General features: G+C 45.2%; 1 protein-coding gene across 1 annotated transcript in view; it reads left to right on the forward strand.

Moving 5' to 3' along the window:
- Nucleotides 1-22810, forward strand: part of BAP1 (BRCA1 associated deubiquitinase 1) — a 270726-nt gene that overhangs the window by 46121 nt on the left and 201795 nt on the right. The window contains exon 6 of the mRNA XM_086938734.1: nt 20654-20715. Coding sequence (XP_086794860.1) covers nt 20654-20715 — 62 coding nt within the window. The remainder of the gene's footprint in view (nt 1-20653; nt 20716-22810) is intronic.

Consider the following 22810-nt stretch of genomic DNA (forward strand, 5'->3'; position numbering starts at 1 on the left):
ACACTGTTAATACTCCGTTTATTTCTACACCAGGAACCAACAGTGCGACCTTAAATACAGTTCTGCGTCACGAGTGGGGCACGCAGTGCAGTCTGCAGGCCGCACCCAGATCTAGCTGGGCTGCCTCCTCTGATTGCCAGCGGGAGCCGAGTACGGCTCTCGCACTCGTGCGACAGGAACTCCTCAGGGTACCTTGATGCAAAACCGTTGGTGCTCCTTTTGTGTACTGTCGGAGGTTAACCAGCACATGACGTCACCTTAGCACTTGAAGAAAATGTAGGAGTCCTTTGAAAGATGATATCCGGAGGCCTGGCCTGCTATAAGCAGCAGGGTACCGCCTCTGTGAAGTTGTGTTTTCTGTTGGATGCCTGGCCTGCAGCACGCAGAGATCTGCCTCTTCTTTAATCCGCCTTCGCTGTTGCTGGTCTGCTGGAGTAAAGATTGTACCTACGGGGTGCCACAGATGAAGGTGGTGGTGCAGGTGAAGCTAGCCCTCCTTGGTCCGGCCCTGCTGCTCTCTCGGTGTGGGAGCTGTGAATCCAGGATGTCGACCCTTCGCGCTTGATGACTGTTGCGGTCATCAGGAGAACCTGTTAAGGTCCTTTCCACCTTAGCTGGAGGCAGTGTCATCTGTTGTGAGCTTTGACCAAGTCTCCTGGCTGCAGGTCGTATTGACAGTGGAGCTGCTGCTTCTTGAAGAGCCTGCAGGACCTGGCGATGAAGATAACGCAATGTGTCTGTTAGTTTTTTACAATAGCACACAAGCAAATCGTCTGCTATTGACAGTGGAGTGGTAGACGTGTGTCCTGCAATGTTCATGGGGCGGCCAAACAGAATTCCGTGAGGGCTTACCTTGGTCACCCTATCTGGTGTGGTGCTTCTCATTGCCAACATTGCTAGTGGCAGCGCTTTTACCCATGATGGTTCAGTTGATGCACAAGTTTTGCCAATTTTATTTTTCAATACCCCATTCTTCCTCTCCACAGCACCTGCTGCCGGTGGATGACAGGCAAAGTGCAATTTTTGGGTGACCCCGAGGCCCTTGCATGTTACCCGTATCACATGGGGAAACGAACGCAGGTCCAATGTCTGAGCTCAAAAGGGCTGGAATTCCAATGCTTGGGATGAGTTCTTGCAACAGTGTGTGCAGCACAGTTCTGTGTTGGGTAAGCCTCCGTACATTTGCTGAACATGCATACAATTACCAACACATGTTTGTACTTTTGGGTTGGGGGCATGTCAATGTAGTCTAGTTGGAGGCTTTCAAAAGGTCCGTAGGGTGATGGAAAGTGGCCAGGTGCAGTTGGTGTACTCTTCCCAGTATTATATTGTGCACAAACCGTACATTGCTTACAAAGTCTCTCTGCTATTTGATGGAACTTGCAGTTGTACCAACATTGTGAGAACAGTCTGATCATGCCGTCATGGCCAACCTGTGAGGGACCATGAAAGACCATGAAAGAGACCTGCCATAGAAAAAAGCATTGATGAAGGTAAACATATCTTTCCATTTGGTCCTTTCCATAACCCCTCCTTTGTTTGCACACATCCTCACTTGGCCCACTCCTCCTTTTCATGTTCCACAACCATTTCCTGAATGTGCATAGGATCAAAATGTAGTGTCATTCTTCACATGAATCTCTTTGTTCTTGTTTATCATTTGTACCATTGTTGACTGGCAGCCTGTTAGTGCTATTCTCTTAGCTTCACCATTGATAAAAGCGTTGCCTTTCGACACGTAATCTTTTTATGAGGTATGTGCTGCACATTTGATGATGGCTATTTTTAGCGGTAGTAACAATGCCTGGAGAAGGTCACTTATCAGTTCTGCGTGCTGTATTTGCTGGCCTGCTGACGCGAGGAATCCCCTCATTGACCATAGCTGGCCGAAATCATGTACCACCCTGTAGGCATATTTGGCTATCTGTATATACCTTTACTCTTTTTCCCGTAGCCAATGCGCATGCCCTCGTAAATGCCACGAGTTCAGCTGCTTGTGCACTTTTGGCAGCTGTTAACCTTCCCCCTTCCAACAATTTGTAAGCAGTACCCACTGCATAGGAGGCTGCAGTGTTCCATTGTCATCCTTGAGACATGACCCATCCGCAAACAGGTCCCCTTGGGAATCTGGCAGTGTTGTCTTTCAGGTCTGGGCGCACCTTGGTATGCCTGTCATGAGCCAGTGCACAATCATGAAATGCAACATTTGAGGTCAGATCATCTAGGTCATGCTCCGTTGGCAAAAGGTATGCTGGATTTAAAGTTGTGCACCTTTTGATAACAATGTGTGGCGTTTGTGTTGCCAATTCATATCTGGTAAGACGTGAGTTTGTCAGATGCTGGGTCATGGTGGACGTAAGAAGTGTGTTCACTGCGTGGGGAACGTGCAATACCATAGTGTGTGCCAGTACTATATTTTCTGATTACTCTACTGCCAGTGCTGCCGCCGCGACTGCTTGGAGGCAGCTGGAAACGCTGCAGCTACTGGGTCTAAGGTGGCAAAGTAGTATACCACTGGGTGGTAGAAGGATCCGTGCTTTTGTGTCAGGACCCCAAGTGAGCACCCCGCCTTTTCACGGCAGAACAGAAGGGGGTGTACCAGCCTCTGCCAACCCCACTCCTCAGGTGGGGGAGGCGAGGTGAAGCACAACTCCGGGCTGCCGCTATCTTGAGGATGAGAGCCCCACCCAATCAGAACTAGGCTCCTGCCCCCCTCTCACTGCAGAGTGGCAGGATAGGGGGTGTACTCACCCCAGGAAAGGGACCCATTGGTCCCTGATCTTTCCCTACCTGTAATGCCCCTAAATTTAGAATTTAGGGGCACCCTGAACCTTCCTTCCCCAATCCCGATTTTGAAGAAAGAAAACCTGCCGTGCAGCTGCTAACAAGAGGATGACAACAACTGACTTGGACCCAGCCCTACAGGCCTGTCGATCCTTGAGCCTGCTCCTGCTAAACCTTGGCGTCTCCAGTGGTCAGCAACCTCGAAAACCCTGTAGGACCTGGCTGCCTTGCTCATCTAAAGACTGGGACTCCCACGAGCAGTGGTTGTCCTCAAACAGCAACAACCCCTGGTACTAGCCAGGAACCACGAATCCAGCATACTCTGCACCCGCCAAGCCGGGCCTGTGCCTGAATGAACATAGACCATGAGGACGTCCCCCCGGCGACTGTGACCCAGAATCCAGCACTCGAGGACCCTCCTCGATGCTCCTGACGACGCCTGCAGCCTCACAACCAGGGACCCGTCCAACCGCGACTAGCTGAGGGTAAGATTTCCACCACCAAAAGACACCACGGTGCCCTGCGGCCCCCTGTGCCCTCCTCTGGGGTGCCTACCTAACCTACAGCTTCCCAACCTACCCCTCAAAGTGGTAGTCGCACCTGAAGAATCTCCGTCCACGAGCCTGCAGCTTTTGTTCAACTTCCAGCTGTCCCATTGAAATACATTGGGCTTCCACGGCCCAAAAGCACCCTGCACCCAGCAGCCCGAGTGCCACTGGGAGTGCAGCATCTGTCCTATCATACTTCCCCACTTGCCCTGTGTAAGTGACCAGGAGCTCAGCTCCCACAGCCGCGTGGCCTGCCTGCTAGCGGGTCCCCTGCCCGCCATAGGCTAACATTGGCCCCCCCTCTCTGCACCCGGCTGCCCCTGTGCCGCTGAGGGTGTAACAGCTGTAATTACCTGACCCTGGGAGACCCCTGAGTCTACCCCCAGCACCATAACCCTGCCAGTCGAGTACTTACCCAAAGACCGATAACTTGATTTCTCCCATAAGGTAACATTGGCTGGTTTTCACTTGGAAATTCTTCTAAGTGTTGAGTTTTGCAACTATTCCTTAAAAATCATCCGATCAACGAAAACAAAATTACTCACCTGTGACCAGGAGAGATCCAAGTGCTGGATCTTTGTGCCCAGCATACCCTCAAAAGTAATTACAACTGTGATTTTTCGATAACACAATTTCCTCCAGGAGGATAACATTGCCTGGTTTTTGCCAAAATTTCTTCTAAGCGTCGATTTTCAAAATTTACAAATATTCCTTAAAAATCGCCTGTGTAACAAAAACAGTTTCTTTCAGCTGTTTACAGGAAATGCACCAGGGCCTAGAGTTCAGTTCTTGAGTGTGTGAGACCATTTGATGACTGAGTGTGTACAGCAAATACTTTACAATGTATCTTATACTGCCTTACTGCTCGACCAAGCTACCACTTTAGAGAGTACGGTTATATCAAACTTTAACCTCTGCCAAACCTCTGGGGACTGTGGACTCTGTGCACACTGTACCTTACTTTGGTGCAGTATATACAGAGCCACTTTCTTACACTGCTAAGGATGAACTGGTGGTTGACCATGATGGTGCCTACTACTAGTTTTATTGGCTTTGTGAGATATTCATCTATTGGTTGACCTGTTATTCCGACTGCCTTTTATTCCCAAAAGTGGTGCCTTGGGCATCTGAGATGCATTCAGCATTGATCTTTGAGCTCCTGTGTCTACTAGGAATGGAACAGTTTTGCCCAAAACCGTTCCTTCCACATATGGGCCAGATTGGTCCACTGCTATTGCTGGAGCTATTAGGCAGTCTTCCACTCTCAGGCATCCCTAAATTGTGCCTTGAAGCGGTGGTGGTAAAGCACCGTCCTCTTGCACCCACTTGTCCCTTCCCGTCCAATCATCCATGTTCCTCCTATTCTGTTGCTGGGCCGGGGGTGGGGGCATGTCATTTGATGTGTACTCTTTCGGAGCATTATTCCTGTAGTGGGTATGCTGGGTGTTATATTGGTACTGTTGTTGGCCCTGTTCACTATTCAATGTTGGCCTATTTTCCTGATATCTATTTTTTAGTATTGGGCAGTCTGCCTTCCAGTGATTGGGGTCTTTACAGTAGAAACATGTTGTTCCTTGGACTTTGTTCTGTCATTCTGTTGTCGGTCTGTGCCCCTTCCTCTTCCCCCTACTGTGCTGGCTGGTGTAAAACCTCTCCCGGGATACCATCAATCAGACCGTCTCTTTTCTTTATTTTCTCTACCTCCATTGTCTGTGCATGGGACTGGTAATCAGCGCACTATCTTGCCGTTCCCTATACCTTTTCAATTGGTTTTTGTTGCCAGCAAACAAATGATGCTTGCAGGTGTGCCCTAATAGGGGGCCTCAGCCTTTGAAAAAAAATAGTAACAAATGCAGACATGGCATCTCCCATTGGATTCTTTAATCCGCTGTTCTGCTGGTTGACTTGCAGAAGGCGGTCAAATTAAGAGTTCACACTCACATCTTGTTCCTGTTTTGTATGTGTTATTTTGTTCCAGTCTACCTTATCTTCTTGGACTTTTTCCTTCAAATATTTCACTACTTCCTGGTATTTCTCATCTACCTCTGATCCTGGAATTCCTAATTTTCCCCTGTCTAGCTCCCTCTTTGGCCAATCTACTTTTCTTTTGCAGTCTCCCCATACATCCTTTGGCACAATTATATTGAATAGGTCATCAAAATCCCTCCATAACAGTAGCCCAGAACTGCCATTCTGTCTAACTCTGTGTACCACCTCCGTGCTTCTTCTCTTAATTTAGGGAAATCTTTAGTGAAGCACATAATGTCTTGCCTGGACCATGGGACACTGGACATATGCTAATTTGTCATCTTTACTTCCTGGTGGAGGGGACACCTCTCACAGGGGCATACTCCATGTTGGTGAGGCTGTTGCAGGGGCTAAATCCCTAGTGCGGGGGGTAAGGGTCTGAGCTACTTATATCACTGGGAATGTGTGTATTAGTTTCTTCCACTGTTGTAATATCTCCACTGCATATTTCAGTGTTTTTTTATTCTGGCCTCATCCCATGTTGGCAGATCTGAGTCTGTGAAACTAAATTTTGCTACGTCCCAGCAATACTGTGGAGGTAGTGGTGGAGGATCGTTTGCAGTGCCTGGGCATTGTTTCATGGCTTGCTGTACATATGCGTTGTGTGCTTGCGGACCCTTATCTATCAGGCCATCTTATGCCCATGACAACACTTTTTCCTGATATTTTCTACACTGTTTTGCTGTAAATGTGTCTACTTGGAGTGTCCCTTCCACCATCTGGTGTAAGAAATTCTGGCATTTGGTGGTCTGCTTTCAGCATTTTCCTGTCCGTTACAGGTGATGCATGTGTGGACGGGGTCGCACTATGTGTGCTACTAAGACTGTTTTGTCTGGCCTGGAATGGACCGTGCTGTGTTCCTTCCATAGCCTTCTCTATTGTGGTGATGTCATAAGCAGTCTGGTGTACATGCGTACATATGCCCCATATTAGATCATGCCACTGTTTAATCGAAAATGATTCATCAATTGTTGTCATCAAATAGTTGTCTCCATTGATTCTTTATTAAACGTGGAACTGCGATTTGTCTGTCTGTGCATTTTTCTAGCAACTGGTGTTTCTTATCATTGTATTTTGAAGGTGCGTGTACAGCTTCCTGCCTCATTACTTCTAATGAGGCGGCTTGTGGGATGGCTGCAAGTATATTCTCGTAACTTGTTAGCTCAGAAGTTTGTGTGTTAGAGCTGTGCAAGCTGCTTGCTCCACAGCAGACTGTTCAGTTTGTTGTGCTGCTGGAGCGTTGGGAGTGACGGCGCTGTCTTCTTTTGTAATGGGAGGCTGTCTTGTACCTTTCATCCTCCCCATTAGTAGGTCTTCAAGGACTGTATCCTCTTCTCCCTCCCACTCCTTTTGAATTCTTGTTCATTGTCAACTGGAATGCATGGATACACTCCTAGGACATCTAACTCTTTCTCCAATATTCACTTATCTTTTTCTTTGCCATCTCATTCAGCAGTTTGTTTTTAACTTCTAACAATACCTTGTGCACCTTACTTTTCACATCGCTTGTTGCGCGCATAGCACGCAGAACCAAATCCCTCGCATAAAACTACTCCCACTGTATGTATGGGCTTTATCTTCTTTCCTTTTAGCTTTAACATTTGTCTCAAATATGACAATTTATTCAAGTTGTAAGTTCCATTACACAGAAATTGCAAATCCAGTCTCTTCGCTGCCAGGTTATGCCATTTATGTATAAAGAGTATGGAACCCAGTCCTTGGTGTAGGGCCACGTGGTATGCTGGGGAGTCTTTAAGTGGAACTTGCTTGCTGCTATTGAAATCATTTTTACTCAAAGGGTTGCCCATGGTGGAAATGATTATGTGATGCTGCTCTGGTATGTAAGCACTGACCCTTGTTGTTTTGCAACAACAATTCAGATATACCAGACACATGGGGGGCTGGGCGGGACACATGGGGGCTGGGAGGGGCAGACAGGTAACACAGTTGGTGAACTAGCGTTATCATATGCTTTCAGCCAGCCTCCAGCATTTGTGACCGCAGAGGAAGCTGTTTGTCAGTCAAAGGACATTCGATCAGTAAGAGTTCACCAAAGCATTCACAAGTGGGAGAGGAAAAATAAACCTTGTGGGTGCCAGTGACATGGCAATACCTGCCCCCATCGATAGATAAGAAGGTGACAGTACAATAGGAATAAAGAGTAGCATTTCCAGCCCCTTTGCTATCTCCTAGGGTGCCAAAAAGGGCAGGAGGTGTGGCTAGGCGGAATTGAAAACCCTTAGGACTATGCCCTGGGGGTCCAGCTATTCAAATAAACAGAGCAGAAGTGGTGAACTCCTCATGCAGTTGATACACATACATAAAATATAGAACAGTTTTTGGCAACTCTGCTGCAGCACTGTATTTTTTATTTTATTTTTTTTTTTTTTTATCCTCATCTGCCCGACACACGTCCCTTAGATGCAAGGAAGACAACCCAACCAGCTCACTGCCATTGGGAGCAAGGCCCTGGAAATTGAGCGCTACACACCTAGGCAGAACTTATTACGAGTTGGAGGGATATACAGTGCACCTTGTTGACGATACTCAAAGCAACTTTATGCCTGTAAAGCCAGTATGTGACTATCGATATCGGGGCAGACCACAATACTGAACCATAGAGAAGGTGGGCTTAATCATCGGATCATCGGATCTTTGGGGGGGGGGGGGGGGGGACCTCCAAGAAGGCAAAGAAAGCTTCACTTCCACTCGGTCAAAAATTTCCAAAATGTGAGGTTCTGGACTCTACATGCTCTTTTCAAGTCTACCTTGGAAGTTTCATAAAGTGAGGTTAGCCATGCGGAGTGAGTGGGGGGGTGGTATCCACCCAATGCATACATATCTGCCGTCTTGCCAACAGGATAGCATAGAATAAAAAGGACCGCGCTACCCTGGTGATATTCTGGTCAAAGCCGAAAATGACAAGTGGTAAAGTTAAGGAAATGTTGGTCTTAATAATTGAATCTAAGTTGGCTTTGATCTCCATCCAATAAGTAGATATGTGGGGGCAATCCCAAAACATATGTGTGTCGGAAGCTGCCAACAGTTGGCATTTGTTGCAGCATTTCCCCTCTTGATATTTGGATAGACGTAACGGGGAGAGATATGCCCGGTGTAAGGTAAACAAATGGTTTCGTCTAAGCCAGGCGGGTTTAACCAATTTATACAAAAGGGAAAAGGATTCTATCCACCAGTCCTCATCGAGTGCCTCAATTTCTCTACCCCATAGCTCTGTTGGGAGATTAAAATCCCTATCTATCTCTTCCAATATGGACCAATACCAAAGAGCCCCCTCCTTACCTCCTATCTGTTTTTCGACTAACTGTTGTTCTAGAGGGCTGAGTCTCCCGGTGTTAGGGTCTTTCCTGATTAATTCTCTGGCCCAGCTACTGATTTGTGTATATTTAAATCTTGATAGTGTCGGCCCTACTTTCTCCCTAAGCTTCTCCCACCCTATCAAGATGCCTCCAGATAACAATTCACCCCATCTTGAGAACCCAGCTGTAATTAGGGGGGTTGCCAGAGAATCTTGCAGGCACAATGGGAGCCCAGGAGAGTCCCAAATCCGAGCGTAATTAGAGTAGTACGCCAACCCCACTTTACGTTTGATTTGTACCCATGACTTCAATTGTGTTAATAGAGTCTTCAACCTCACCTTCTTGAAAAACTTTCGATCTCCAAACTTAAATAAAAACCCGTCTAACGGGAGGTTTACCCCTACCAGCATTGCTTTAAATAGTTTCCCATTTGAAGTGAGATCTGGTGATTTCAAGAGCATTCTTGAGTGAGAAAGCTGGAATGCCCAAGAGTAGTACTGCAAGTCTGGAAGGGCCAATCCACCTTTTTCCCTCCTCCTCCTCAGTTTTTTCCAGGCCAGCCTCGTGGCTTTATTGCCACATATGAAGGAATTTATTTCTTGTTGGCACTTAAGAAGTTGCTTAGAGTCAAATGCAAGGGGAATTGTGTTGAAAATAAAAGTCAGTTTTGGAAGAATAGACATTTTTACAATGTTGACTTTCCCGAAAATTGATAATCGAAGACCCGCCCAGGATCTCAATAGGGCCCTGCACTCTCTGGCGACCAAATCTAGGTTAACTTCTGCTAAGCCATCAATGTCTTGCGTTATTTTAACTCCAAGGTAGCGAATTGATGGTGACACCCCAACGCCCGGATTGGCAATATTCCACGTCATAAGCTCAGTCTTATCGGCATTGATATCGTAGCCCGAAATACTTCCGAATTCCTTGGCCTTTTCGACCACGATGAGAAAAGCGTTAGCTGGATCACTGGTATAAATTACAATATCATCAGCGTAAAGCCCTACTTTCCTTTTCCATCCGCCGAATTTAAATGAAGAAATTCTTGGGTCGTCCCTGAAGGATTGCGCAAGAGGCTCTATGTATATGTTAAAAAGTAAAGGGGACAGGGGACACCCCTGTCTTGTTCCCCTAGTGATCCGAAAAGGCTGGGTACATGAGCCATTGACCATAATGCTTGCACTGGGGTTTGCATATAGGAGTCCAATTGATCTCCGAAAATTTGGACCGAATGCAAATTTCTTCATGGTCTCGGCTAGGTATGCCCAATTTACTCGATCAAACGCTTTGGTAGCGTCAAGGGTCATAATGGCCATAGGGAGAGAGAACATTGAGGCTATGTCCACTGCCCCAATTAGGTCATACGTGAGGTCCGAGAGCTGTCTACCCTTTATGAAGCCCTTCTGGTCAGTGTGAATTATTGAACCAACCTCGCGTCCTAACCGGTTCGCCAACACAGCTGCAAAGAGCTTATAATCGCTATTTAAAAGCGAGATTGGCCTATAAGAGCCACACTTAGCTGGGTCTTTCCCAGGTTTCGGGATCAAGGCGATAATTGCCTCACCCCATGATTTAGGAGGGGTCGCACCGTTTACTAAGATGTCATTAAAAACTCTTGTGAGTACAGAAACTATTTCGGGTGCCAGTACTCGCAGTAGTTCACCGGGAAGACCATCAGGGCCTGCTGCCTTACCCCGCTTCACCTTTTTAATACTTTCGCTCACTTCTTCCTCTGAAATAGGCCTATCAAGAAGGTTACTTTGTTCTGAGCTAAGAGTGGGAAGAGTAATCTTCTCCAACCATCTAGATTTTAATATCGGGTCCACCGAGGTCTCCTCCTTATAGATTTGCTGGAAAAACTCCAGAAATGTCTCTAATGGAAGATCTTTCAAGTGCCTCCCCCTCTATAATAATGTGCTTTATATGTTTTTTGGACTGATCGGATTTAATTTTCCATGCGAGGACCTTACCCGCAGATTCACCATACTCAAAGTTGGAGAGCTTACTTGCTTCCCATCTCAGTGCAACCCTCTCTTGAAGAATATTATCTAGCCTCTCTTTTAAGTCTTTACGTTGCTCCTGCTCCATATTAGTCCCATTTCCGGAACCAATATGTTGGTCCAGGGATGCAATATCCTTTTCGATATTGGCAATCTTTGCCCTATATATTTTCCCTCAATAAGAGGCCCTACTGGTTATATAGCCTCGTAAGTAAGCTTTATAGGCCTCCCATACTATATTTAACTGAGTAGAGTTTGTATTGGCATCCATAAAAAAATTTGTTTCTTGGATGAGGAGGTCCGTTTCTTCATCCTCTAAGAGAATCGTACGGTCAAATGACCATAGAGTCCGAGAGGATTGCTGAGCCAATTGTAAAGAGAAAAATATAGCAGAATGATCTGATAAGTGCGAGGGCAAGTATGTTAAGTCTTTTAGGGGGTCTCTTAATGAGTAACTGAAAAGAGCGTAATCAATTCTCGACTTGTGATTATATTTGTGATTGTGGTATGATACGCCAAGTGCATCGCCTGCTCTCTCCCCCTCCATGGATCCGCCAATCCGAGCGTTGACATAACAACCCCCAACGCCTGCCTGGATTTCTTATAAGTTAATGCCCTTGAGATGGGGGATTTGTCTAATTTTGGGTTGAGCACCAAATTAAAATCTCCCATCCAGATTATTGGACCTTGAGTTGTTAGGAGGTGGCTCTGGATTTTATTCAAATATATGGGGTCATCCTGATTGGGTCCATAATAGCCAACCAAATTGTATGGTCTACCCTCTAGACTAACTTTAGTGTATAGCCACCTACCACTGAAGTCTTCCTCATGGGCAAGAATCTGTGCTCTTAATTGCTTTTTGAAAATAATTAGAATACCCCGAATATTCGCATTATGATTTGTACAAATAAAACAGTCTACCCATCTGAGTTTACTCAACATTTCCCTCACTTCTTGTTGAAGATGTGTTTCCTGAATGACAATGACCTGCGCCGGAGAGTCCCTCAAATATTGTAATATTCTATACCTCCTACTCTTAACACGCAGGCCATTGACATTCCAGGACAAGAAATGTATTCCCATCATCTAAAGTGCATACTCCTACCCCAACTCATTTGGTAAGTGTAAAAATTACAACTCCCAAGGCGGATTAAACTAAACAAAGATGTGTTTGATAGGATTTGTGAGTATGGAACGGTGACTGATCGATGAGGATATTTTACAATTTTACCCCTTCCCCCCCCCCCCCCCCCCTCCCCGGAAAACCCCCCCTTAGTTAACCTGGCCGTTGGTGCCAGATTTGTCTCTCTTGGGAGTCCACCCCCCCCCCCCTGCCCAGCTCTGTTACATGTTTTTAATATGGAATATAGTCCGGCATTTTCGAGGTAGGTACTTTTAAAGGGAAACCTCATAAGTGAAAAAAGGTATAGAAAGTGATGATATAGTCCGGCATTACCAAGGTAGATACTCTAAGGGGAAACTTTCATTTTTAATTTTTTCCTTTCCACCCTTTTTTTTCCCCCCTTTTCTTCCCCTTTTTTGTTTCCCTTTTTTTTTTTATCTTTGTTTCCTATTTTCCCCTCTTTTCCCTTTTTTTTATTTTTTATTATACACCCTCTGTGAAGATTCCACTTTCCCCTATCCCATTCTTTTTTTTTCCTTTCTCCCTTTCTTTTATTTATTATTATTTTTTCTTTTTTTCACTATTTTTCTCTTTTTTTTTTTTTTTAACTCCATGTCCTTAAATGTGTTACTACCTTGCAAGACACACAAATGGATAAGTAGAAGAAAGTGTCTCCAGAAGAGGAGGTGGAACCTAGAATATCTTTTATCTCAGTATCTCTCTAAAATTTTATCTGAAGGCTTCCGATATCTAGATGGCTCCCTGTTGATGGTCGCTAATAGATGTCAGGAGTTCATCTGCCTCCAGCGGGGAATGAATGTTGTGCATTTTGTTGTTATACATAACCCTCAAGAAGGCAGGAAACCTAATCTGGACAGTAGCTCCCAGAGCCCTAAACTTCTCCATTTTCTGACGTAACTCCCATTGTCTATCAAGAGTTGTTTTCGACAAGTCGGACCTAACAACATAGGAGAAATCTGGAGCTTTTAGAGCTGTAGATTTAAGTGCTAGATTCAGTATCTTCTCCTTGACGGAATAAGTTAGGAAGTTGACTAAGATCTTTCTTGGTTTTGATCTCCCCTGTTTTAAACGGAACGGGTCTCTGTGAGCTCGTTGAATGTCATTTTCCAGGTCTTCAACAGATTCCTCCAGGTTCAGGGAGTCTTTAAGCAAGGAAGCAACACATTTTTTCATTTCTCCCCCCTCCTTTCCTTCTGGAACCTTCAAGATTCTGATATTGTTCCTCCGTGAGTAATTTTCCAAAGACTCCACTCTTTCTTTTGTTGCGTTTCCATCGCGCCTTAAGTAGTATATCTTCTCATTTGCAGAATCTAATTTAGCTTTTAGTTCGCCTACTGTGTTTTCGAGGGTTTCAGTCCTTTCCGAGAGAAGGTCTACTCTCTTATCAAGGGCATCAAATGCCTCTTTTATCTCTTGCTGGTTACGCTTAGATTCAGTGAACCCGCTTTTGGTCTCATGTAATAAATCTTCCAATGAAATCCTCTCCTGCGTCTCTGGAGTTTCACCCACAGAGGGAGAAGCTTCATTAATATTTCCTTTGGCGTGGAGAGCTGAAAGCCCAATCTCCTCCGAGATATTATGAACAGGAACCGGTACTTCTGAAGGGACAACCCCGTGGGTATTATCTATACCGCTCATCTTTCTAATTTCCTCTTGAGGTCTACAGGTAACTTCTAGGACCTGAGGTAGTACCTTAAAGTATGATCTAAGTGAGGGCGTGAGCCTTACAGCACTACTTTTAATGTTTCTGGGTTTTGGTGTAGTGCCTGGGTTTAAATCTTTCAAATCTTTCAAACCTTTTACCACAGACAGCCGAGGAATTGTAGCTGCAGTGGCTGTATTGGCAGACTTAACAGTGCAATCCCCGGTAAAAACAAAAATAGAAGAGCCCTGGGTAGTCTCACTAGGACCAGACTCTAAGTCATTTGTTCCCTCCTTTACTTTGCTAGGACCAACAGCCACATCAATGGTAGTGTCAATAGGGGTATTCTCATCATCAATAGCTATAGCTGCAGCCCTTATCTCATCACTTCCAATCACTGATATATTGGTACCCTTAACGCCCCCACGCCTCTGCCCAGACACCTTACTTGAGTGTGATGCTTGGACTGATATATTTCCTGTTCCTTCCTCCTCTGCTACTGCCTTAATCCTGGTTTTAGTTTTAAGGCTACGAATCCTCTGATTTTTTTTTTTTTTTATCCACGTTGAGAGGGGGTGTTCCTCCTGATTGCGTTCCTTTGGTAGTGGCTGGGCACTTTTGGGATAGTTGAAGGCCGCTAATATCCCCAAAAACTCCACGAGCCGCCGCTCTGCGGCTCCTTCGCAGCTCCACGGCTGCCTCTGCCCACCGAGAAAGAGAGGCGGAAGGCGGGACCCTGTAGCCACACATCCACCAGGTAGACGTTACTCTCTCTCCCCTCGACGTAGAGATCTCCCGTGGTAACAGGAGCTAGAGCCGCTAATTAGCTGTGTTCCACCCCCCCCCCCCTCCCTGAGCGGGAGTCCGCGAAGTCCGAGAAGACCTCCGTAGCAGCCAAGAACTCTCCTGAGACACACAGCAATCTGATCCGTACCGGCTGGTACGAGCGGGCGGAGCCGCCGCGTCACTCCTTGCAGCCCCGCGTCCGCTCGCTCCGAACGGCTCCTCAACACGTCAAAAAAGGAAAAAACAAGGGCAGAATAAGCGCCCAATAGCAACTACGATCAGGACCAGTATAGCCGGAATTCACTCCGTTCCAACGAGTGAGAAACTGCCGACTATGTCACGCCATTCAGCTGGGTTAAGCGGAGCTCCGTGAGAGATGCGCGACCCGCCCAAGCCGGCGGCCGCCATGTTCTCCAGATCAAGGCATTAGCTGAAAACCTCTGCAGCACTGTATTATGGGATGTGCTGTGAATTGGTGCGTTGAGACTGTGCTAGTCCCAGAATAATAACAGGGAAATAGGAACAGTATTATTGCTACTTCAAAGGGCATAGGAAGTAACACGCAAAAGGGAGGTAATGTGCAGTATAGGGCAAATATTAGGTCTGCGAGCCAGTCCATTGTAAGTGAGCGGGAATAATAATTGGCACTTTATTAGGGAGACAGTAATTATTAAAAGGGGGTGTTAAGTTAACTGTCAGAGAGGTAGCAGCGTATTAATGTCAGTCACGTAGCGTCTACAATATCCAAATATCATCTACAATGTCCAAGTAAAATGATAGCCTAACCATTATTGCGATCACCCTACAACAATTGGAATGGTGGATGCAACCCTTACAGTTTTTGACCACAATATATGAGGCACATAACAGTAACACAATAAAAAATGCAATGAAACCCAAAATAATAGAGAATAAAACAACTGATACTCCCTCCACGTTGTGCCTTGGTGGAACCTTAGGCACAGCTGGAGACCACCTCTGGCGTCCAGCAGGAGGCAGCGCACCGCTGTGTACCGTTAGCCAGCGGCCCGAAGTGAGTTAGCTGCACTCAAGTCTGAGTTCATGGAAACTTGTTATTTGGTGCCCTGAAAACCTGTTGCAACAAACAGAGGAGCCCGCCTGGCTACCACTCCCACGATATCTCTTCCACACATCAACTCTGTGCACACCAAGGGAAGCCAATACTGCTGCCACTTGTAAATGGGGAGCAAAAACTGCTGCAACTCTAAAACGAGGCGCTACCTGCTACAACCCAACCCGGAGGATGGAGATCCTTAATCAAAACTCACCGATGGATGTTGATTCTGGCAATGCCTACCGACCTCCGCGCCACTCAATGGGAAGTAGCCGTAAAGTTCCTCCACCCCTATAGGCCGGGGACTCTGCATGCAAGACGGAAGTGCAGATGTTCGCCCTCCTTGGTACACCGCCAGCCAAGTGCTGCTTAGCACCAGGGAGTGTGTGTAGGAAAAGTGCGGAGGGACGCAGTCACCGGCCATGCGGGTGAGGATTTGTAGCAGAAACAAAAATTTGAGAGCAAAAATGCACATTAGAGAGATGGATAGATGTCTGCAGCAGTATCAGAGGTCAAATACCGCGGATGGTGCAGGAAGCAAACCACTGCCAGCAGCACAAAGATAGTTCTAATCTTTAACAGAGGTACAGTCTGCAGCCGAGTGACGACAGACTGAGAAATATATTATTAAAGCCACAAAGAGGAGGCAGAAGAAAGTGATCCAAATAGCTGCTATGATAGTCATGTAGTTAGTTGAATCGCAAGAGAAACATATATCTCCGGGACAAAAGCACACCGGCATCACCAGTACGGAGTAAAAGAAGAGAATAGGGATAAAAGAAATGCATTAGAAAATGTCCATGCAAATGTGCTGAGAGGGAGAAAGGCAGGAGCCAGAGATCTGACAAAAACAGTCTTGCCATTAGCGTTAATGGGGTGACCCTGTGTCCCTCAGAATCTGCGTATTTGTAATATAGGAAAAAAGTGGTTCTGTTGGGTTGCACACGGATCAAAGCAATTGCACAACCCACCAGAACCACTTGTTTTATATATTACAAAGAACGTCTCACGGCAGAGTCCCTCAGCTACGAAGTGAGGAGAGAGGAAGAGAGACAGAGATAAAAGTAATCAAACCTTAGGCCATCGTACGAAGCTGAAGTCCAGCGGCCCGGTGGCTGTAGAAGTCCGTGATCTTGGGGCCACATTCTCACACCAAATGGGGGAGTCGAGAGCTGAAATAAAGAATATAGAAATAATACCACAAATCTAACTCTGTCCGCACATAAGATGAATAGAATTTATTTGAGACCAACAAGACAATGCAAATACGTGTAGCACGGAGACAGTCAGCCTAGCCGCTGAGTGTCCGAAGATGTGACATTTCTGACCGCTTTTATTGACAAAAACCACAAAGGAAACATCGTCACAATGCACGTAGCACAAATTAAGCATATGAATATTTGTCCAATCAAGAACGACCTAGACTGCGTTATAGCTTAGATCAGCCCATACCTTCCAAGCAACCATTCCCAGGATCAGAAGAGAGAGGAGCGGAGGCAGGATGTTTTCTGTGAATGCGGCAAAACTCTGAAACTCCCTTCCAATCCCCCTCCGATCAGAACCCAACCATCTGCTCTTCCGGAAAAAATTAAAAACCCTTCTTTTTAGCAGATAACCCAGACCCTGCCACATACACCCGTGAAACAAGCAATTCAAGTGCTAGGACGCCTGCGGGTAGCTATCGCGATATACAAATATAAATCCAATCCAATCCAATACCATTTATAGTCCGAGATGTTCTGCTGTTGACCACGTGTTTAGAGTACTTGGCAGTCTTGGGATTTTCCACTGTAATGTAATGTATTAGCCTTGGTACTTTTCCATGTATTCATTTGCAATATCATAGCACGTACCAGAAATATTTCTAAATGTGATCTGCTGAAATTCTTGCAGCTAAGCCAGCATCCAGCTCTGTTCTTGTATCTTTCTTGGGCAAGCCTTGCGTTAAAAAATCAGCTTTACTTGTAAGTCATAGAAAGAACATGTATCTATATAATTTTCCTATGTCAACGTAACAGGGCTTGGAGCCTTAAACATTTGGTATCACTAATAAAAGATGGTTTCCACACAGTCACTCTTTCCATTTGCACTTGTGGTGAGGTAAAGTATGGAATTATCCTATAGATAAGTTCTCAGCACTACTTAATGACAAGATGCATACATTTTAAAAGATCTGGCTGCCATCTTGAACTTGATGCACCAATCGACCTTATGTGACATGTCTCTATCCCCCATGAGATGAACAAGTACCCTCTCAGGCAATGTAAGTACTTAACTTTATCTCCTACCCCCACCCCCCTTTATTTTTCTTTCTGTTACCAGACCTGCTCGTCTAGTGACGTGAATACTTTTTTTGATCCAACTGTTATGATAATGAAGAAAAAGGCAACTTGGTGAAATTAAATATTTTGTCTAGGATCAAACAATTTGACCAGTTTACTGATCTCAAATTGTTTGATCCTAGCCAAATGTTTTATTTCACTAGGCTGCCGTTTCCTTCATTATCCTGTATGAGAGGACCTTCAAATATGTGCGTTCAGCATGTCTGTTGAACAAAAACTATTTTGTTTTATTCAATAGACTAAACGTTTGTTCCATGTATAATAAAAATCGAACCCAGATAAAGGGCACACCATACAATATAGATTTAGCATACCTACAGAAGACTCATTTGCGCCCCCCCCCCCCCCCCCCCCCCCCCTCCGATGCACAGCGCTTTGGCGCTAGTTCGGGCGCCCATAGATTCTTTGCCAAATATAGCAGCTACACCAGGGGCACCGCTATCCTGGTCCACAAAAGAGGCCCCTTTAGCCTCAGTAATGTCCTTCGTGACCCAGAAGGTAGATACATTATAGTTGTTGGTTCTCTGTGTGGCCACAGAACTGCACTGATTAACGTCTATGCCCTGAACGTAGATGCACCCACATTTTTCCACGCAATGGGCGCTCAGTTTGCAAAATATGCACCTCAGAAGATGTTGTTGGGTGGGGACCTAACTTATTACTTGACCCAGTGCTGGACAGTACTTCCTGTGCCCCAGACTCCAAGCCACAAGTTCGGCGAGCCCTGAATGACCTCTGTGAACATTACGCCCTAGTTGATATTTGGCGGATCCGCAATCCCACGTTAACAGAGTACACTCCCTATTCTGGCCAACAGAACACCTGGACCAGGATTGACTATTGGCTGCTATCCCCAGACGTTATTTTCTGGTTTGCTTCCCACAGGACACTCCCTCGAACATACTCTGATCACTCCCCGATAGTACTACACTTGAAACTTCTACGAGTGGCAGTGGCGCTTCCCCAGCAGAGCACTGCAGGACGAAGTATTCAAAGCAGAGTTGTGCGAAGCGATAGAAGACTATTTTAAGCTTAATACTGGTTCGGGTGACACTAGGGCGGTATTATGGGAGTGCTTTGAAGCTGTTATTAGAGGAGTCTGCATCTCTAAGCACGCCAGTGTGCTCAAAGATCTCAGCAACACGATGACCTGCATTGAACGGGACATCACTGAGTTAGATTCCCAATCATTGGTGTCCCCAACCCCCTGACTATCAGGCAACAAGGCTCTCTTCTGTCTGAGTACAGAGACAATGCGGACCGAGAAATTTTGTATCTGGGGAAATATTACACGGCTTGGCGTTATGGGGAGGGAGAAAGACCAGGGAGGGTGCTAGCACAAATGCTGAGGCCCCCGTATTGTAAATCATACATTACTGAGCTACAATCTGCTACAGGCGACACGCTTGACACTACATCCACCATCCTGGATGAATTCTTAGACTATTACACAACCCTCTATACTTCTAGGACGGGACCTGACAACACTGCCCGGACAGATTATCTCAAAGAAATCGCGTTGGGGTATTTGGAGAAGTATATGCAAGACTTCATGGTGGAACCAATATCAGTTGGTGATGTAACACTTGACATCGATACCATCCGGGGCTCCACCACCCCAGGGTTGGACGGTTTCACATGAGATTTTTATAAGTTGTTCAAGGATCTTTTGGCCCCGCAGCTCATCGAAGTTTATGCGGAAGCATTAGAAAAGCAGATACACCTTCCGGGAGGCAGTAATAATTCTCCTCCACAAGCCCGTGTGGGAGATGGGGATGTCGGGTTGGGAGAGGTGTAGTGATGAAAATTACGCAGCAGGGATGTGGAGTTGGGCTAAGCACAAGTTTTACATTACTGGATAATTGTAGTAGGTGACTGTTATTAATGCTGCCATGATTACGACTGCCATTGAACTAAAAGGTGTGAGATTTAAAATTGGTATATTGCTTGTTTGTGATGACATTTACACGATGTTTAAATGATCGAAAAATAAAGTGTTAAAAAAATAAAGAGCACACGATGACCCCTGACTTGCCTTAGTTCACTAATAGCATTGTCATCAGGGTGGGGTCAGGAATGTTTCTCAGTTCATATTTGAAAACTCTCACTTTTAATAAATAATTACCAATGCATGATGTGAGTGCACTTTCATTTACAGACAGCACATTTCCATTAAAATGGCCACAAACTCTCTCACTGACCTTCAGTTTTGCAGATCAAGAATATAGCATACAAGAAATAATGGGTGGGTATAGTGTCAGAAAATATTTATATTTTGCACAATCTCCAAGTAAAGTATCCCATCACACTTAAGAATGTAAAAAGTGGTTTCATAAGTACTGAAATATATTTTAAAATATTTCTACAATTTATTTATAAGCCACTTAAATATTTGTTAGAAAAAACTGACATGTCTTTCATTTCACAATGCCTGTACCCCAGCACGATTGTCTGAAAGTTCACTTTACTTTTTTTTCTCCGACTACAAGGGTAGAGGATTTTGTAAATCGTAATCTCCAGGATAAAATAAGCAGCAATATGTATGAAGATATGAGCTCAATTTGACCTCTCAGTCACTTTGAACGCATAGCAAATGTGACAAAACAAAAACAAAATGTAAGGCATCTTTATTGCTTATTCACTTTCTAAATGAACAGAACACCTATGTTAGTCCAAGTCTCTTGTCAGACCTGGCCAGTAGGCCCTAATAATAGCCTTACCCTGATAAAATCTGATTTGCCACAGTGAGTGGGTGAGTAGATTGACCCATTCTCCTATAATTCAGATAAAATACAAGCCCTGATTTGTTTTATTTTTCTTCTTCCTCTTTTTTATAATTTGGCTTTGACTTCATTGGAAAATATGAATGTGAATTATGTCATATGTAAAAGATAGTAGGATAGATAAGCCTGATAGTGCTCTGAACCTTGTCGATTTCATGTTCTGCAACCGGAGGCAATTAGTAACATACCAGCTTTCTTTTTAAGAGCAAAGGATATGCAATTGGAAATGCCCCGGAGCTGGCAAAAGCCCATAACAGTCATGCTAGGTAAGTTTCGATTCATGTTTCGTTACTATTTTATTTTTGTAAATGCCTTTGTAATTAATAATGGCACTTTGCTGCTATGTACATTCTATGTTTTGTTGGTCTGAGTTGAATGAAGACTATTTTATTTATTCAGCATGCAGCCCTTTTTGAAACCTACGTAATTTGATTAAGCATAAAAAAAACTATGATCTGCACCTATATGAAACTGAATTGGTAACTAGGAGATAGGCCTTAGCCCTGATTTTTGCTGCTGTAACAACAACAAGGTGATGGATGGAGTTCTTAAATGTATTTCAGGCGCTGTGGGCCATATTCCAGTACATCGTTTTTCGCCCACCATGCTACCTCAGTTTCAACGTAGCCATGTGCAAATTAGTCTTGACTTGCTCCAATAGGAACAGTCCAGCCTGAACTGCCAGGCCACGTCCTCCCTGTACTGGAACACAAGCAACCCAAGGCCGGTTTCACCCAGATTGGGCTCTTTAGTCAGGTGTAGCTTAATACCAGTGGCAGAATTAGCAAGGAACTCGCGTCTGGGTTGTACTTTATCAGCCAAAGAATTCCGTCCAGCATGTGCTCCCACACGTGGATGACTTCATGTGTGTATTACATGAGTTTGTGGCAACCTGTCCTTTATTTCCGCAACTTTAACCCAAAGCATTTTAGGTGTGATTGTGCTACCCTTTGAATCTGAGTCAATTTTCTTGCCAATATTGTAGATTACCATTACAGGACTATATACAGTAATACGAGTCACACACAATAATAGTGGAGAATTCGGGATCCGTATGCTTAAGTGCAAGAAGCAATGCCAGGAGGCACAGCCCATTTACCCCTACAGCTGTGGGTTTCTGCAACTGGATCACAGAGGCCCTCAATACTTTTGCCCCCCTTAAAATCTGCATTTTTAAAAGAATTAAACCAATGGCACCTTGGTTCTTTGAAGAACTTAGATCACTCAGAAGGGAGTGTCGCAGACAAGCACGCAGATGGCGTTTGGAACTTTGTGCTAGGGAAAAACCAAGCAGAAAGTTCTGCTACAGAAGTACTAACTCGCCATCTTTCAAGCCAAATATCACTTCTTCACCAATAAGATCCTTGCAGCAGACAACTCTTCTAGCATGCTATTCAAGGTGATCAAGGAGATCTCCGAACCTCCAGGGACCCTGTTGTTGTTCCTCTCACAAGACCTCTGACAGAATAGCTGCCTATTTTCATGACAAGGGCCTTAAAATCTTTCAGGAGCTTGGCCATATGGAAACGGAAGAACCTGAGGTCGAGGAGGTCACTCAGAACCAAGGAAAGTATTCTCTCACTTTAGCAGCTTTTCCACAGATCCCGTCCCAGCAAACCCTGGCTCTCCTCATGGCCTCAAATCCGGCTCTCTCTCAGACCCCTGTATGCTCCTCACTCTTAAATTGGTCCATAATCCGATTGCAGACTTCCTGTCTAAGGTGTTTAACAACATTCTCCTATCTGGCAGCTATCCGGACACTCGGAAAAAAAACATTGTCTCACCACTTCTTAAGAAACCCAATGTTGATCCATCTGAATTGAAGAACTTTCGCCCCATCTCACTTCTCCCTGTCCTGGCAAAAATCCTAGAGAAATTAATCAACACCGAGTTTATGAATTATTTTGATTCCCATGATATCTTAGATTAGTCTCAAAATGGATTCCGCTCCGATCACAGCACTGAGTCAGCCCTCATTGCTGCCACTGATCACATCCGCATGCAGGTAGACAGGGGAGGCTGGGCAGTGCTCGATCTTCAACACCGTTTCCCCTACGCTTATGGTCCAACGACTTCGGGAGAGGAGAATCTCGGGAAAGGCCTTGAAGATTCTCCACTGCTTTCTGACAGGGAGAACAAACCTAGTCAGCTGCGGGGGTTTCAGATCTAAGGCCTTCAGCCTACCCTGTGGGGTTCCCCAGGGCTCATCTCTGAGCCCCATCATCTTTAATCTGTATGTAACCCCTCTGGCTAAGCTGATAAAATCTTTGCGGTTCCAGGTGATCTCCTATGCGGACGACACACAGATCATGGTTTCCATTTCCAATGATTTGCAACTGGTCGCAGAAAAAGTTTACCTCT

The sequence above is a fragment of the Lissotriton vulgaris genome, chromosome 9 (genome assembly GCF_964263255.1).
Source record: "Lissotriton vulgaris chromosome 9, aLisVul1.2, whole genome shotgun sequence".
Classification (NCBI taxonomy): Eukaryota; Metazoa; Chordata; class Amphibia; order Caudata; family Salamandridae; genus Lissotriton; species Lissotriton vulgaris.